Raw genomic sequence first — 15,569 nt, forward strand, 5'->3', positions numbered from 1 at the left:
GAGGCCCCTCATTGCTGGAAAACCAGTTCAGGACTGCCAGAGCTCTGCCTTTTCCTTCAAAGTGTTATCTCTGCATTCATAAAATAGTAATTGTTATTTGCATGGCTGTAACATAGCAAATTAACTGTAACAAAACCAGTTTTATCAACGGTTTCATTTTTTTCATCATTTCTAAATATTTTTTACACAAAGATGGTTTATTCCTTGACGGGTAGTTGATAGAATGTTGTCTTTCTACATGTGAGGTATATTTAGTATCTGATCATTCTAGTTTCTCCATGAGGTTGAACTAGTAGGGGCTGTTTTAAATGATTTTAATCATCAGATAAATACTAAATATGGAAACTTGGAAAATTTTGGAAATAAAGTTATGGTAAATGTAAGAGCCACAAAATTTTTGAGTGATATAAATAGTGGCCAAGAGTTTATACTTGTTCACTAAAACTAAGGTAAACAATTCTTTTTTTTCTGGAATCTATTTAAAAAAATTTTTTTAACATTTATTTATTGTTGAGAGAAAGAGAGACAGAGCATAAGCATGAGGGGCAGAGAGAGAGGAGGAGACACAGAATCTGAAACAGGCTCCAGCCTCTGAGCTGTCCACACAGAGCCCGATGCGGGACTCAAACCCACAAACCACGGGATCATGACCTGAGCTGAAGTTGGATGCTTAACCAATTGAGCCACCCGGACGCCCTGGAATATATTTTAAATGTGCTTGCTCAATAACTATTGACATTTAGGACCAAATGCTTTTTTTTTATTAAAAAGGTCCATATAGAGGATATTTTTAGATAATATTTTAATTCTTATTCTTAATACTTCATATACCCTATAGCACTTTTTAAAGCTCCATTGCTCCTTGAAAAATTTCACAATCAGCTAAAATGTAGCCTTCAAGACTCATAATATGCAAATACAAAAAACTCAAGCCTTTTTTCACAGAAGGTAAGACTTCAGAGCCACAATTTTAAACAAGAACACTACTTACTCCATAGTTGTTACAGAGCTTTATCAGTAGGCCCCAAATACTTGATTTAAATTAGCAGAAAAATAATAAGTATATGGGATATATGGGAGAAATGTACAGCATTATTTGAACAACAGTTACAGTTACAACATGGTTTGTTTTATGTATAGTTTGTGGTTTGGAAGTTTTCTGCTAACTTTTTATCACATTTTATCCCAGTTGCTTTGTTTATAACATTTTAAAATACAGTAAAAACTAAGGATTAAAGGTATCCTAGATGGTATGGCATCTTAAGTCTCAAATTTGCAATGTGTATTTCAACTTTATATAACGTTTGATAGTTTTCCCCTTACTTTATCATGTTGGTTAAGCTTATTTGTAAAGTAGAATTAGGACAATATAGAACTCAAAAATACAGTTTTTTTTAATGAACAAAGAAGATGATTTCCTATTGGCAAATATAGTCTCCCAGTGGTGTTTGTGAGTTTGCAATTCTTCATTTTCCCTAAATTCTTCAGTGGCACATTCATAAAGCGATGTGCTCAGTGGGCCAGAGACTAGCCCATAGTCCTGGAACAGAACAAAAGCAAGAGGCCCAAATGGGCATCAGACACCTGCTTTTATCCATCAGACATTTACTGAGTGCCAACTATATATCCTAAAAATAAGATAAGACACGATCCCAGCTTCATTGAGTTCCTGGTGCTTCTAAGCAGCGGAATTGGTGCTCTTGGTCTTAAATAAATACCTTTTGCTCTTTCCATTAGATAAGGTGCTTCAGATTAGTTGCCATTTAATAATGTGGAAAGAGCAGCAAACCTTCACTTGGAATTATCACCATTCTGCATTGTTTGGCTTTCAGTTATCAAGGGGTTTCAGGGGTCTCTTATTTTCTGAATCTGAGTCACATATTAAGGTATGATAAAAAGTCATGAATTCAGAGTTAATTTAGAATTTATCGTTAAAACTGTAAGTGGCATCAGTATCATTGCAAGTATAGTACAAGTGAGGGACAAATGCCCCACATAATATATATAGCTGAAATGATAAACTGTCATGTTGTATATATTTTAAAATACACATTTGGAAATATTTTAATACTTAAATGAGCAAAGTTGTGAGTTGCTGCTTTGCCATTACTAGCTTATATGACTTTAAGCTTTGTAGGTTGTTCTTTCTTTCTTTCTTTCTTTCTCTCTCTCTCTCTCTCTCTCTCTCTTTCTTTCAGAGAGAGCAGGGTAGGGGCAGAGAGAGAGAATACTAAGCAGGCTGTGCACTCTCAGCACAGAACCTGTTGTGGGGCTTGAACTCATGAACCATGAGATCATCACCTGAGCTGAAATCACCAGTTGGACGTTTAACCTACTGAAGAACATGACATAACATGAAGAAATTGACCATAACATGAAGAAATCATCCATAACATGAAGAAATTGACCTGTATGGTCTCTTAAAGTCAGCTCTAAGCTTTAGTGATTCTGAATTCAATGAGACAGACCCAACAGAATTACTGTCCCCCAAAATACTTTATTAAATATTGGAGAAATCATTAAAACTGTGTTTGTTAAAGACTATGTTATTATTCAACATGTGACTTTTCAGGATAGCCTATTCAGAGTTCCAAATTAATATGATTTTTTATGGTTGAATTATACTAGGACTTAGAAAGGACCCTTGTTTAGGTACTTAAAAGGTATACTGGGGCGCCTGGGTGGCGCAGTCGGTTAAGCGTCCGACTTCAGCCAGGTCACGATCTCGCGGTCCGTGAGTTCGAGCCCCGCGTCGGGCTCTGGGCTGATGGCTCAGAGCCTGGAGCCTGTTTCCGATTCTGTGTCTCCCTCTCTCTCTGCCCCTCCCCCGTTCATGCTCTGTCTCTCTCTGTCCCAAAAAAATAAATAAACGTTGAAAAAAAAATTAAAAAAAAAAAAAGGTATAAAACAATAAAAGTAAGATAAATAAAAGCTAGTTATTCACTCATTCACTCATTGTAATAATATCTAAGTATTTTGCTTAGACCATCAAGAAGAAAACCTTCCTTGTAAAGATACCTGCCTAATTCATGCTTCTGATAATCTGAATAGGCTGTTTTGGGTACCTTCTGAAATATTTACCATGCGCCATGGGTTTAGAATTAAGGCCTCGTCAATGTGTCATAAGATTTATGAGTCTTGTACAAGATTGCATTGATACTTTATTGCCATGTTGTAAAAATTCATATTGTGATAATCAGTATTGAAACACAACACAGATTAAAGCAATTTCCATGAACCAACAGCGGTTTTGCTAGTGTTGGCTTGTCCTTTCAAGGCATATATTCAGGGTGTATTAAATTGCCTGATTGTGGCTCAGTATTTGGGTTTGAGTGACTTGTTGTCTCAAGTTGTATTTTTTGTGTGCTTGTTTGTTTGTCTCTACAGGTTAAAATTCTGTGTCACCAGTTGCTGGTCCAGGTGTGTGACCTACTCAGGCTAAAGGACTGTCACCTGTTTGGACTCAGTGTTATACAAAGTAGGTCTTAGTCCCATATCTGATAGATTTAGCCAACTGTCACCGAGGAAGTGATATTTTATAGCTGGCTGTGACTTGATTTGGGCGTATTGTGATAAGATTGTGATTGGCAAAATACCCATAAATTCATCATCATTTTTAGTCTGCTATTCGTGTTTTGATCTTAACTGTTGTGTATTTCTTACAAGACTTAGAATTTTAGGCCGTGTATCATAGTTTGAACTTAAAAATCGGTTCCTTTTCAGGAGTCTAAATTTTGTATTTGTTCTTTTCTGTTTTTATGAACCATGCTTGATTTTTGTTTCCTTGCACTCAGGGAACAGCTGGAGCTAGTAGGAAATTATCTTGCATGTTTTTGTAATGTGTTTCATAATTTTTGACATTAAAAAACTTAGGCATAAGAAAAATGGCTTTCGTCTATTCAAGTTTTCTTGCTGTTGACCATATAGTATAACAAAGTGATCTATTAATTTGCTCTTGTTTCCTGTTTTTCCCTCTTAACACCTTCTCCTTTTCTTCCAATCAGACTATAAGACTTAAAGATGGGGGATCAGTTTCTACTTTTACTTTATGTGAAGGCTTTCTTCACATGAAGCCTCCTCCACCTGCCCACCCCCATAATACCTTAGAGTTAAGTTCCCAGGGTTTACCTGCAGCCTTTCCTTGTAAGCTTTCTCTTTCAAGTCATATGTTTAAATTTCTCTAATTTACCCTTATGCAAAAAACCTTTTCTATCTTTGCTCAGTTTTTCAAGAATACTTTTTTGTGCGAAATGTATTTAACTACATTTTATACTTGTAGATGAATCATATTCTACTACTGGAATCGGCTTAAAAATTTAAAGGCTTATGACATCTTGAGAATCTGGTTAATACCATAAAAAGCTTAGATCTGCCAAGTTAGAAAGTGTATCATGATCAGCCCTTCTCCTCCAAAATATGAACCATCTTCAGCTGTCTTTTTAGGAGAAGCCAGCGAGCTTGGAGCAGGGAACACCTCAGGAACCAATGAATCAACCATTTGCTCTTCAGTTTTTTTCCTGTAGTAGTTAAAGCAATAAAAGCACAGATGCTTTGCTCTGTGTTTCTATTAGTACATCCCTCAGTCATTCTTTCAAGGAAGGGTTTGGGAGAAATAAGATGCTCTATAGATTCTAAAAATTGTTTCTTTTATTCTAAACTCAAAATTAATTCTTTCTTACTGCCACGACAGTCAGATTGTTGATCTGTGTTGTTTAACAAGTCAGTCTAATAAAACCAGTTTATGGCTTCCTTAGATTTCAAAATATGAGTTTTTAAGATCTCTTTTTTAAAAGAGAGATTGTAGTGTGGCAAAAGAACATTGGAAAAGGACGCAGATGACCTTGTTCCAATTCTATTTCTACCACTACCTAGCTATGTAGCTTTAGAAATGTCACTTGACTTCTCTCGATTTCAGTTTTCTCAGGTGTCAGCTGGAGATTACTTCACCCACTTTGCAGACTTCTGATATATGCTTTAGAATTCCTAAAATATAAAGCCATGATCAGACTGTCAGATGGCAGAGATACGGTGGTAGTTTAAAAGTATGTGCTATTACGCTGAACAGTCTCCATTCTGTTCATTATATTGCTTCTTCAGATGGGAATTCAAGCCAAACACAAACCATATTCAACAGGAAGGTTGTCTGGTCTTGTTCACTTCATGTTTAACTGGTAGCATGTGAGATATGGGAGATAATTTGGCTGATCTGATAAGTGGATTTAAGTAGCATCCTCTTGGTTTTTTTTGTTTTGTTTTTGTTTTGTTTTGGTCTCTGGGACCTCTTATCCCTTTCATTCAAATTGGCTGGCTTAATATGCCATTTATAGACAGAGAAACTCTACCCTTCTTGTTCTCTTATGGCTCTTTTTCAAGCAAACCTCTCCAGCATTCAGTCAGGAGTGACAGTGTAGTCAGGTCTGTTATCCTTGGAGAAGTCAAAGAGACACCCTTCCCTTCCAGAGTGAGTACATTTTTATGCAGAGCTCTCCACGAGGAAGCTGCCTTAGTGATGGTTAGAGAAAAAGGACTAAACTATTTTAAAAAGATTTACAACTTTGTACAAGATAGGAATGCTGAAGGTTTCTGTTGTGAAATATCTCTCTTTTAAAATATTCTCTTGGGGAAATCTGAAAACTTTAATATTTTTTAACAGCTTGTCTTCATATGTTTAGATCATTGTTACATGGGTTTTTAGCAATCATGGTTTCTGTTCATCTTAAGAACATCATCTCCTTGAAGAAATACTTTAGCGTTATTTTTTTTGCATGAGATTCTTCTCATCTTTCCATGGGATCAGTCCAAAGACAGTGTGTTTTACCAGGGTGTGTTTTATGTGGAAAACACAGAGAAGAAATTGTCTTAAAGGATGTTCTTCACGAAGCGTGGGTCAGACCCGTCGCTTGGAAATAGGCAATTATCCTCAGTGTTGTCTCATTTCTTACATAGCAGTTAGGATGGTGTTTCTGCCCTGTTTCATTATTCTGCAGCTATGACAGGAGTCCTCTGTGAGCTAAGCAAAAGCATGTTTCTCTAAGAGCAAGTAAGCACAGAGTTGGAAGTTTGGCTATGCATTAGGATTGACCATAGAAACTTAGTAAAAGCAGGATGTGGAAGCTAGTATTTCTTCTAAATACTACATATTTTTAATAAGATGTGTTCTGTATTGCGAACGCAAAATAGTTTATAAAGAATCTCATTAATGTCTAGCCAACTTTTGACTTTTAGTATCTTGTTGATTGTTCACGTTTTGTATGTGAATTCAGAGCACATTCACAAATTGTGAGGCTTTTTTAAAGAACCCGTTTTTGTGTGTATTTTCTTTAAAAAAATCATCTTTTCTTTATCATATTGCCTCCTTTTTTAATGTGCAGATAATGAACATGTCTATATGGAGTTGTCACAAAAGCTGTATAAATACTGTCCAAAAGAATGGAAGAAAGAGGCCAGCAAGGTACGACAATACGAAGTCACTTGGGTGAGATTACATTTATGAGCAAAACTATTTTGATTTTTTTTTTAAGGTTTATTTTAGCTATTAGACATTAGAAAAATATTTAATTTTTTAAATTTTAATGCATAAAAACACTATGAAGTAGAGAATGGAAAAGGGAAATGTGTAAGTTCTAAAATGTCACATTAATAAAGTATTAATAGCTTATAGCATATGATAGATTTCAGGTATCTGTTTATATCATGTTGGATAATAACTTTTTAGTAATTTGGGGATAATACTTTGAAACGAGAACCATGGAAAAAGAACTTGCTTCTCTTCTGTGGCTATGTTAGCCATCAAAACTGATGTTCTAGAAGTTATTCCTAATTTTTAAATCTACTTTTACTGTACTTTGATATTTTATTACTTTATTATACTGGTGCCTTTATTTAATAAACATCAATTCCATTTACATGGGGCATCATTCACAGGGAATTTGCCTAGTGTTTCCACCATATTAATCAGGAATAAGTCCCCAATGTCTAATCCTAGATCCTCCGATTCGTATTTAAGAATTCTTGGAATAAACGGGAAGGCTACTTGGAAGCTAACTACAAAGTAAGGAACATTAAAGTCTAAATAAACAAACAGCATATTAGAATTTGGTATGTGGAATGTCAGAGGAACAAGAGAACATTTGTAATGAGGAGCAAATGGTCACCACAGGGGATAGAGCTGAGAGAGGAACTGGATCTCAACTAGAAATTTCCACTGGCATTTATTTTTATCTTCCCTTATGTTGTCATTGGCATTACAGTGAATGAGTATCAAATACATGATGATGCTTTATAACTTCCCAGTTTTGTGTGAACTTAATATCCGTAATGGACAACTGTCTACCCTCTGCCCAGCCACCACCACCACCCAGCCCCATTAGAAGTAGATAAAACCTTTCAAGGTTTAAAAGTATCTTGTAAATAATGGTATTTTGTTGCGTTTAAAACCCGTTTTGCAGTTACTAAAAATAGCTTTCTTTTTATATGTGTCTTTGTTTTAGGGTATTGACCAATTTGGACCTCCTATGATCATTCACTTCCGTGTGCAGTACTATGTGGAAAATGGCAGATTGATCAGGTATGAGGACAGGGAGAGACTCTAAACCTTCACTTCCACAAGCACTCACCTTCTAACATAACCATATAAAGTTCTTGTGTGTGTTTGTCTCCATCTGCTAGAATACACATTTCAAAAGAGCAAGGATTTTAAAAGAAATCTTTGTGTACACTCGTGTATCCTCAGTTCCTAGAAAAGAGGCACAGTAAGCGCTCTAAATATTTGTGGAATGAATGAATGAATGGATGAATGATAATGTTAGACTATTGATGAAAATGTTAACAATGTCACTGCCTCACATTGTCTGTACTCCCCATTTTCGATAACCAGTCATTCACCAAAAAGAAGATATTTCATTCAAGAAGGAACTAGCACTTTTGTGAAGAATGGAGAAATTAATTAAAGGACTGTATTCTTTTCTGGTGGTGAGATGGGGAGTAGGGCAGCATTAAGAACTCTCTCCTGTAAAAATGGTGTCGATATAGCCTGGTTTTCTTTCCACCTTTGGGGTCTTGCTTCTGTTCTTGGCAGGGGCCTTAAAGCTAAGATTACACCCAGTGGAGCTATCCTGTGAGAATCTTAGATGCAGTTTGGCAAGGGCAGGTAATTGATTCTTCTTCTGGAGGTGGGTGCACGAGCAATTCTTTGCTACTGATACAGACTCGGAATTTACCATTTCAAAAGCTCAGTTTATCATTTGTATAGGAGGATTCAGTGCTGGAAAGCTTTCAGAGTTGGTTTTGTTAATGGATAGAAAATGTTGATGGAAAATACTAGAAATGTGAACTCTGTTTTCCTTATTTACTTTCAAACTCTGAGAAACTCCATTAAAAGATACAAAGATACATTTGGCTAATAAGTTATATGTGAGATCTGCTCTTAATATTTGTGTTATTGCCATATGTAAATTAAAAAGTAAAAAACATTAGCCCATAAGTAATTTTTTCTAAAGGCCAAGAAACTTTCTTAGTTATTTGGAGTTTATGTAAAATTTTTGCTCAATTTACCTACTAAGTATGGAATGTGCTGAAAAGAAGGAAAATACATTATTTAGCCACAAATTAACCCCCTGGGGCTAATGAATGTTTAATTCATCCCTGTACTTCTGCTCTTTTCCCCAGGGATGAACTAGTCCAAACACTGTGTGGTCAGCATTATAAAAAGAAATGCCTTGAAAAGTACTCTGTCCCATGGGGAAAAAATTACATAAATGCTTTATTTTTAAACTCATCATACTTAAACATGATCTTAGTTAAAATAAACTCATGTTTTTATTGTCATCAGCTAATGCATTATAAATCTCAGGTAAACCTTTGACTTAAACTAATAGGGGAGGCAAGTAAGCTCATTAAATACACACACACACACACACACACACTTTTTTTTTTCTTGCATTTTTACTTTGATCACAAAGGCATCCCATTTGCCTGTGACATTTTTTGGAGCTTGACCATGTTTTTCCCCAGTCAGCACTTCTTATTCAATGTCTTTAATGGGAACTATATTTATTTCTGACTTCAACGGATTGTAATGAGTGCACTAGTAGGATTTCCATCTGTGAGGAGTATCATGACTGTCATAACATGTTCCTATAAAACCACACCCATAAAGTAACATCCACTTAATTAAAAAAAGAGAGAGAGGGAGAGAGAGATTTAAAGCATGCTTTTTTTTTTTCCAGTTCATTCTGAGAAAGAAAACAAAACACTATAGTTTTTTTTTAATGGGCATTTAAACAGAAATTTTTTTATAAGGACCTTAGGGTATTTGTAATGTGCTCAGCTGGAAAACAAAACAAAACAGAGGAGCAAAACATTAAAGCCAGGATTGTCCCCTCAGATTTGTCCTTGTTTCTGTCATATGTGCCGCATTATTGCAGCAAAGTTACTTTAACGCAGACAACAAATGCCTAGGCTTCTAGAGTAATACTTGTTTCAGTGAAATATTTACCATGTTGGAATGGATGATTCAGATCTTGCTTCCATTCTCTGAATGAATTAAATGTTATAGGCCTCAGGAAATGTTATTTTTGCCTGTTGGAGTAGTCAGACTTGGAGTCCTACCTCCCTGCAACCTGGGTGAGGCAGCAATCAGGTATTAGCCTCAACCCCCCACCCACTTTTTTCAAGGAGTGTGGAGGGAGGAAGAGGGAACAGAAACAGAAGAGCTCTTGTCACCAGATGGATAGCAGGATTTGGGTTCTGTTTACACGCCATTGGATTGTTCCATCAAATGTGAGTTCTGTTTTCTTTTATTTTCCTAGTGACAGAGCAGCAAGATACTATTATTACTGGCACCTGAGAAAACAAGTTCTTCATTCTCAGTGTGTGCTCCGAGAAGAGGCCTATTTCCTGCTGGCAGCCTTTGCCCTGCAGGCTGATCTTGGGAACTTCAAAAGGAATAAGCACTATGGAAAATACTTTGAGCCGGAGGCTTACTTCCCATCTTGGGTAGGCACTGTTTTCAAGTTTTAAAGTGTTTTCTCTAGCACATTTCTAGTTCATTATGCTGCTACTCAGGTTGCTTCAAGAAATGGGAACACAGATGTTTGTGGCCAGTAAAACCCTTCATGATGCCCAGATAGAAGTTTAACACTTAAGAGCATTGTACACATGATCTCTTGATATATTTGATCTGCTCCTTCCAGTTAAAGGGGAAGAGGATTTCTGTCCATCCTAAATGTGGTGGAACTTGGAACTTACCAGCCTTCTTTTGGCAGTTGCTTGGTCTTTACTTTCTTATTTACTCTTAATTCAAGCATCATTTTCCTCCCTTTGAAGGGAGAAAAACATTACACTTTGAAAAGTAAGATCATTCACAGCTTTTCCTATGTTGAGAAAACAAATTAAATAGTCACTTTGCCCTGACCGCCATCTCCTCCACTCTCGAGAGAGGAACCACGCCTTTGCAGCAGGCAAATTTAGGTTATTCGAACTGTCTCAACTGTCCTTTCTCCGCCCAACCCTGCCCATGTCTGTGCCCACCCTTCCTCCAGGCCTCTGTTGAAAATCTGATTTTTTTACCTTATTTCCCAGATACACTCCTCAACACAATTCCATCTGCTTTCTGTCCCCGACGCTCCCCTCCACTCCTCATGCTGTCCCTACGGTCACCAGTGACCTTTAAGTTGCCAAATTCTGTGGACACTTTCCACTTCTTTTCTCGGCTGCATTTGACATAGAACCACTCTCATTTGGGGATCTCCTCCAAACGAATGCTTTTCTTTTTTTTAACAACCACCTATGTGCCAGTAGCTCCCAAATCTGTTTCTCTCCTCTGTGTCCATGAGACAGCTGTTTACCCATAGGCACCTCAAACTCAAAATGTCCCAAGTCAACTTCATCTTTCTCCCACCTGATTTCATGTATTCCTGCCTCTGTGTCCCTAATGTCAGCTAGTAGCACTGCCATCCACCCAGTCACCCAGAAACTTGAGTCTCCTGCAGAGCTCTCCCCATCACCCTTCTTTCTCCCTGGCCTGCCCAAACCAACCGAAACAACCTAGAACATAAAATACTTGATTACCCGTCACCAGCTTAAGAAATCAAATTCTCTTGAAGTTTCCTTGTGGTAGGCTTCCTGAATGTTTGTCGTGTGCCCTCCCCAGCGTCCTTGCTCCCGTCCCCCAGGTTCCAGCTCTCATCAGCACTCAGCAGCACTGCTGAGGGGGCTTGTTGTCTTTGCCTCTGTCTTTAGAGCTTGCGGATGAGTGGATTTTGCTCCTGATTTAAATCTTCAGGGGCTTCCCTCTCACCTACAGAGTGAGAGCCAGGCTCCCACACATAACCGAGGAACTTTCCAGGATCTGATCTCTGCCAGCCTTTCCAGCTTCCTTTCAGGTTGTCCTGCACCTTGAATTTTATGCTCTAACAACATCCAGCAATCCCTATGTCTCCAAACGCCCTGTGGTATTTTGCACTTCTGGCCTTTTTTCCTGAAGTTCCAACTTAGCCAACAGAACCCCTCTCCCTGTTTGACCTGGCCAACTCCTGTTCATTCTCCAAGACTCTGCTCAGATGTATTTCCTTCTGGGCAGACTGGCTAGGTACCCAGTGCCCCTCCTCTGGACTCTAGAAGCCCCCGCTACGCATAGTGTTTTACATCTTATTTTCTGTTTATCTTTTGCCTCCAGTGAACTGTTTATTAGTATATTCTAAAGGGCAGGCTTAAACTATACCTTTTCTGTTTCTTCAGCACTTCACATTGAGGTGCTCAATATAAATTTTTGTGAACTGATTGCCAGCATGTCAGTTGTTAAAGAGAAACCACAAAAGGTATCAAGCTTTTACATATCAGTGTCTGTGGAACCCAAATTAGCCTATGTTTACATCCGGTAAGTTGTCATCACGTACTTGCTGAATCTCGGTCTTTTAAATCAGATCTTCCCAGTCAGTGCGCCATAGCTTCCAGAGCACTGAGATACAAGTTTCTTCAACCTTTGGGATCACCAAAGCCACTTACTTCAGTGCCCTTGCAAATATTATTTTCTGTGTGTTCTTTGAGCCGAGAAAAGTTAACAAATACTAATTTAGGTGATCTCCATGTAAAAGGAGTCTGAAAGAAAAATCTGTAACTTGAGTTCTCAGCAATATTAAATAGCCAGCAATCTATCATGTTTAAACAATAGGAAGAAACAAAATGTCAATATCTATAAAAACATTTAAAACTAAAAATTCTTTAATTATTTTTTATTCTGATGATTTTAAGCACTACTCTTTTTGCTCTCTTTGCATAATCCTTTCCATGTTTTATAATCCTTATGAAATCGGCTAAGATTTTTTTTTCAATTTTTTAAATATTTTTATTTATAAAATAAATAAAAGAGACAGAGAGAGACAGAGCATCAGCAGGGGAGGGGCAGAGAGAGAAGGAGATACAGAATCCAAAGCAGGCTTCAGGCTCTGAGCCATCAGCACAAAGCCTGACCTGGGGCTCGAACTCACGGACTGTGAGATCATCACCTGAGCTGAAGTCGGACGCTTAACCAACTGAGCCACCCAGGTGCCCCTCGGCTAAGATTTTTAGCTAATCTTAGCCTGCAGCTGCTGGATACTATATGTTTTGGGCATTGAAAGGCCCAGGCTACTGTCCGTTGAAAAACTAAGCCATAGTGAATTGCAATGAATGTTTGAATGAAATTGTTTCCTCACAAATACTCAAATAGAGTGTTCACATCAGCCTTTTATGCAAAAACCAAAAATGTTTCAGAGAATTCCTCCCAGTCCCCTGCCTTCTTTGGATTAACATTTAGAACCTCCCACTCTGTGGCTGTAATTTTAGAAGAGTTAAGTAGGATCCAGAACCTGAAGATGTGTTGACAGTAGATGTATTTCATAGTACCAATAATTTTACAAGTATAAACAGTGATGTGTACAAAATTTTGCAAGTTTGCATGTTTTTTTTTTCTTGGTGAGTTTAAAGCCAAGAGAACATATTTTTCTCATTTCTTGTGATTTTTCTTCTCAGATATACAGCTAAATTGACTTTAGAGCTTCTAGTACTAGCTGATTCAGCCTAGTAACATAACAGATGGTGAAAACAGAATACAAGTGGGAAATTTCCTGGTGGAAATTAGCCAGTTTCCATGACCTATGTTAGCTCCTTGTCCTTCCATCATTTGGGGGACAAGGGTAGGACTCCCATCACTCCAATAGATGTGGCAGTGCATACCCATTGTATTCCAACAGGTTGTTTCCAAGAGAGGGAAGGACTACATCCTGAAGCACATTCCAAACATGCACAAAGATCAGTTTGCGCTGACAGCTTCCGAGGCTCATCTTAAGTACATCAAAGAGGCCGTCCGACTGGATGATGTTGCCGTTCATTACTACAGATTGTATAAGGTACAAAACTGCAGTCAGCCTGCAGCTTTTGGTTGTTGTTGTGAAATGTTTGTTTATTTTTGAGAGAGAGTGAGCGGGGGAAGGGCAGAGAGGGAGGACAGAGGATCCAAAGGAGGCTCTGCGCTGACAGCAAAGAGCCTAATGTGGGGCTTGAACTCCTTAAAGAGCTGTGAGATCATGACCTAAGCCCAAGTCAGAGACTTAACCCACTGAGCCACCCAGGCACCCAAGTCTGCAGCTTCTGAAGACAAAATACCTTCATGATTTGAAGAAGCTTTTAATTAAAGTTGTCATTTCATTTTTTAGTGGGCTTTTTTTTTTTTTTTAAAGGATTCATGTGAACCGTTTCTCATGGTAGTTCAGTCTTCGAGTTAATGATGCTATTCCTCAGGCCTGGGAGCATGATAGAGTCCCTTTATAATGGTTCTAATACTGAAATGCCAAGTGGCTTCAAATCGTGAGTCTGGCTTTTCAGTGACTATGAAATAGTTATTTTTCTCCTTTCCAAATCTGCATCTCTGCCTTGGGGACTAACATTTGCAACTTTTTTGATCAGTAATTTTTAATGTTCCTCTAAGTGAAGCCGTACCTGCACTGTATCCATTAATTAGAAGAATGACCACAACAGCTAGTGTTTACTGAGTATTGTTTTTATGGGGCGCGCTTTATTTTCTTTTTTAAATCCTCACAGTTCTATAAAATAGAAGCTGTAATATTCATTGTACAGATGAGGAAACAGACCAAAGACCACAAAACTAGCAAGGGGCAGAGCCAGGATTCAACCCAGGTCTACTTGACTAAAGGAATTCGTGGATAAAAATAGTGCCCAGCACATGTTAAGAATGATGTTAAGTTGTTACCATTATCCTTGTTATTAATGTGCTTCTTATTACTACTATACCCTTTGTGGTAAGTTTAGCATAACTAGACCATTGGAGACTAGGCTGTAGTTTGGATATGTTACTGGATGATCTTCTTGTCTGGTTCAGAAAACTTAATTAGGTACCAAAGAATGGTATTTTTTTTTTCTCACTTCTGTGCCCAAGAGATGAAATTGTTAATGTCCTGTCATCCTTGAGAGGCATAATTGAGTTCTATAAGATCTCTTTGGCCAAATTCCTGAAGGACGGAGTTGTTTGTTTGTTTCCTTGAGAGATTTCATTTGTGACACCTCAGTTTATATGAGAAAATGCAAATAAATGGCATTTGACAATCAGTTTATATTTTAAAATGTACAGAAAATATGAATGGTGTATAAGAAGGTGTGAGTGTAGCTTTAGAGTCAGATATCAGAAACCCTGCATCACCACTGTTATGGGATCCTAGGCAAATAGAACTATAATTCTGGACCATCTATTAAGTGGGAATGGTTCAATACATCTCACGAGGTTGGGAAAATTCTATGATGTAATGAATCTGAAATAACCAGGTGGAATGTCTGGTACATTAATCAGTGCTCAATAAATACCAAGTGCTTCTCACTTGATAGGGAAACATAGTATTTTAAAGAATCCTGTTAGGAATTTATCTTTTGCTTAAAAGATTTACCTTTTATTTGCTTACAATGTGGTACTTCTACATGGCATAGAAAATGACTCTCTTGGGGCACCTGGGTGGCTCAGTCCATTAAGTGTTGGATTTCGGCTCAGGTCATGATCTCGCAGTCCATGAGTTCAAGCCCCGCATCAGGCTCTGTGCTGACAGCTCAGAGCCTGGAGCCTGTTTCGCATTCTGTCTCCCTCTGTCTCTCCCCTCCCCCACTTGTGCTCTGTCTCTCTCTCTCTCTCAAAAGATCAATAAATGTTAAAAAATTTTAAAAAAAGGAAATGACTCTCTTATCTTCTTAAAGCAAGATAATTAATAATAATGAAACTGAATGAAGTGGGGAAATAGATATTGTTACCTCATGGGCGGAGTTTTCATTCTTTAGAGAAATCAAGTGGCAGCCATTAAAACTGCTCGTAAAGTGGAAATAAGGTAGACAGAGGACAGGAAACATTCTGGGGCGAAAAACTTCTGTGTCCCTCTCCCAGTAGTACATGCCTTGTGCCTGCACAGCCAGCATTTTTATGAGCACAATCTTATTTCAGGAAGCAATCAGAGTAGCCTTGAAGAGGAAATTGAGCTAAACTCACAGTGATAGATTGATTTCTCCTGCTGAACCTATACTGTATGTGCCTT

The 15,569-nt window shown here is 37.8% G+C and overlaps 1 protein-coding gene across 12 annotated transcripts in view; it reads left to right on the plus strand.

Annotated features, from left to right (window-relative positions):
• FRMD6 (FERM domain containing 6) overlaps positions 1-15,569 on the plus strand; it is a 240,944-nt gene that overhangs the window by 205,018 nt on the left and 20,357 nt on the right. For 5 of the 12 annotated variants that reach the window (XM_043556141.1, XM_043556140.1, XM_043556139.1 and 2 more), the window contains 5 exons: positions 3,388-3,478; positions 6,372-6,475; positions 7,491-7,567; positions 9,810-9,996; positions 13,233-13,388. In XM_043556141.1, coding sequence (XP_043412076.1) covers positions 3,388-3,478; positions 6,372-6,475; positions 7,491-7,567; positions 9,810-9,996; positions 13,233-13,388 — 615 coding nt within the window. Of the gene's footprint in view, positions 1-3,387; positions 3,479-6,086; positions 6,280-6,371; positions 6,476-7,490; positions 7,568-9,809; positions 9,997-13,232; positions 13,389-15,569 lie in introns of those variants that run through there. The other 7 variants (XM_043556142.1, XM_043556143.1, XM_043556144.1 and 4 more) reach the window with 3 other exon arrangements.

The sequence above is a fragment of the Prionailurus bengalensis genome, chromosome B3 (genome assembly GCF_016509475.1).
Source record: "Prionailurus bengalensis isolate Pbe53 chromosome B3, Fcat_Pben_1.1_paternal_pri, whole genome shotgun sequence".
NCBI classification, from domain to species: Eukaryota; Metazoa; Chordata; class Mammalia; order Carnivora; family Felidae; genus Prionailurus; species Prionailurus bengalensis.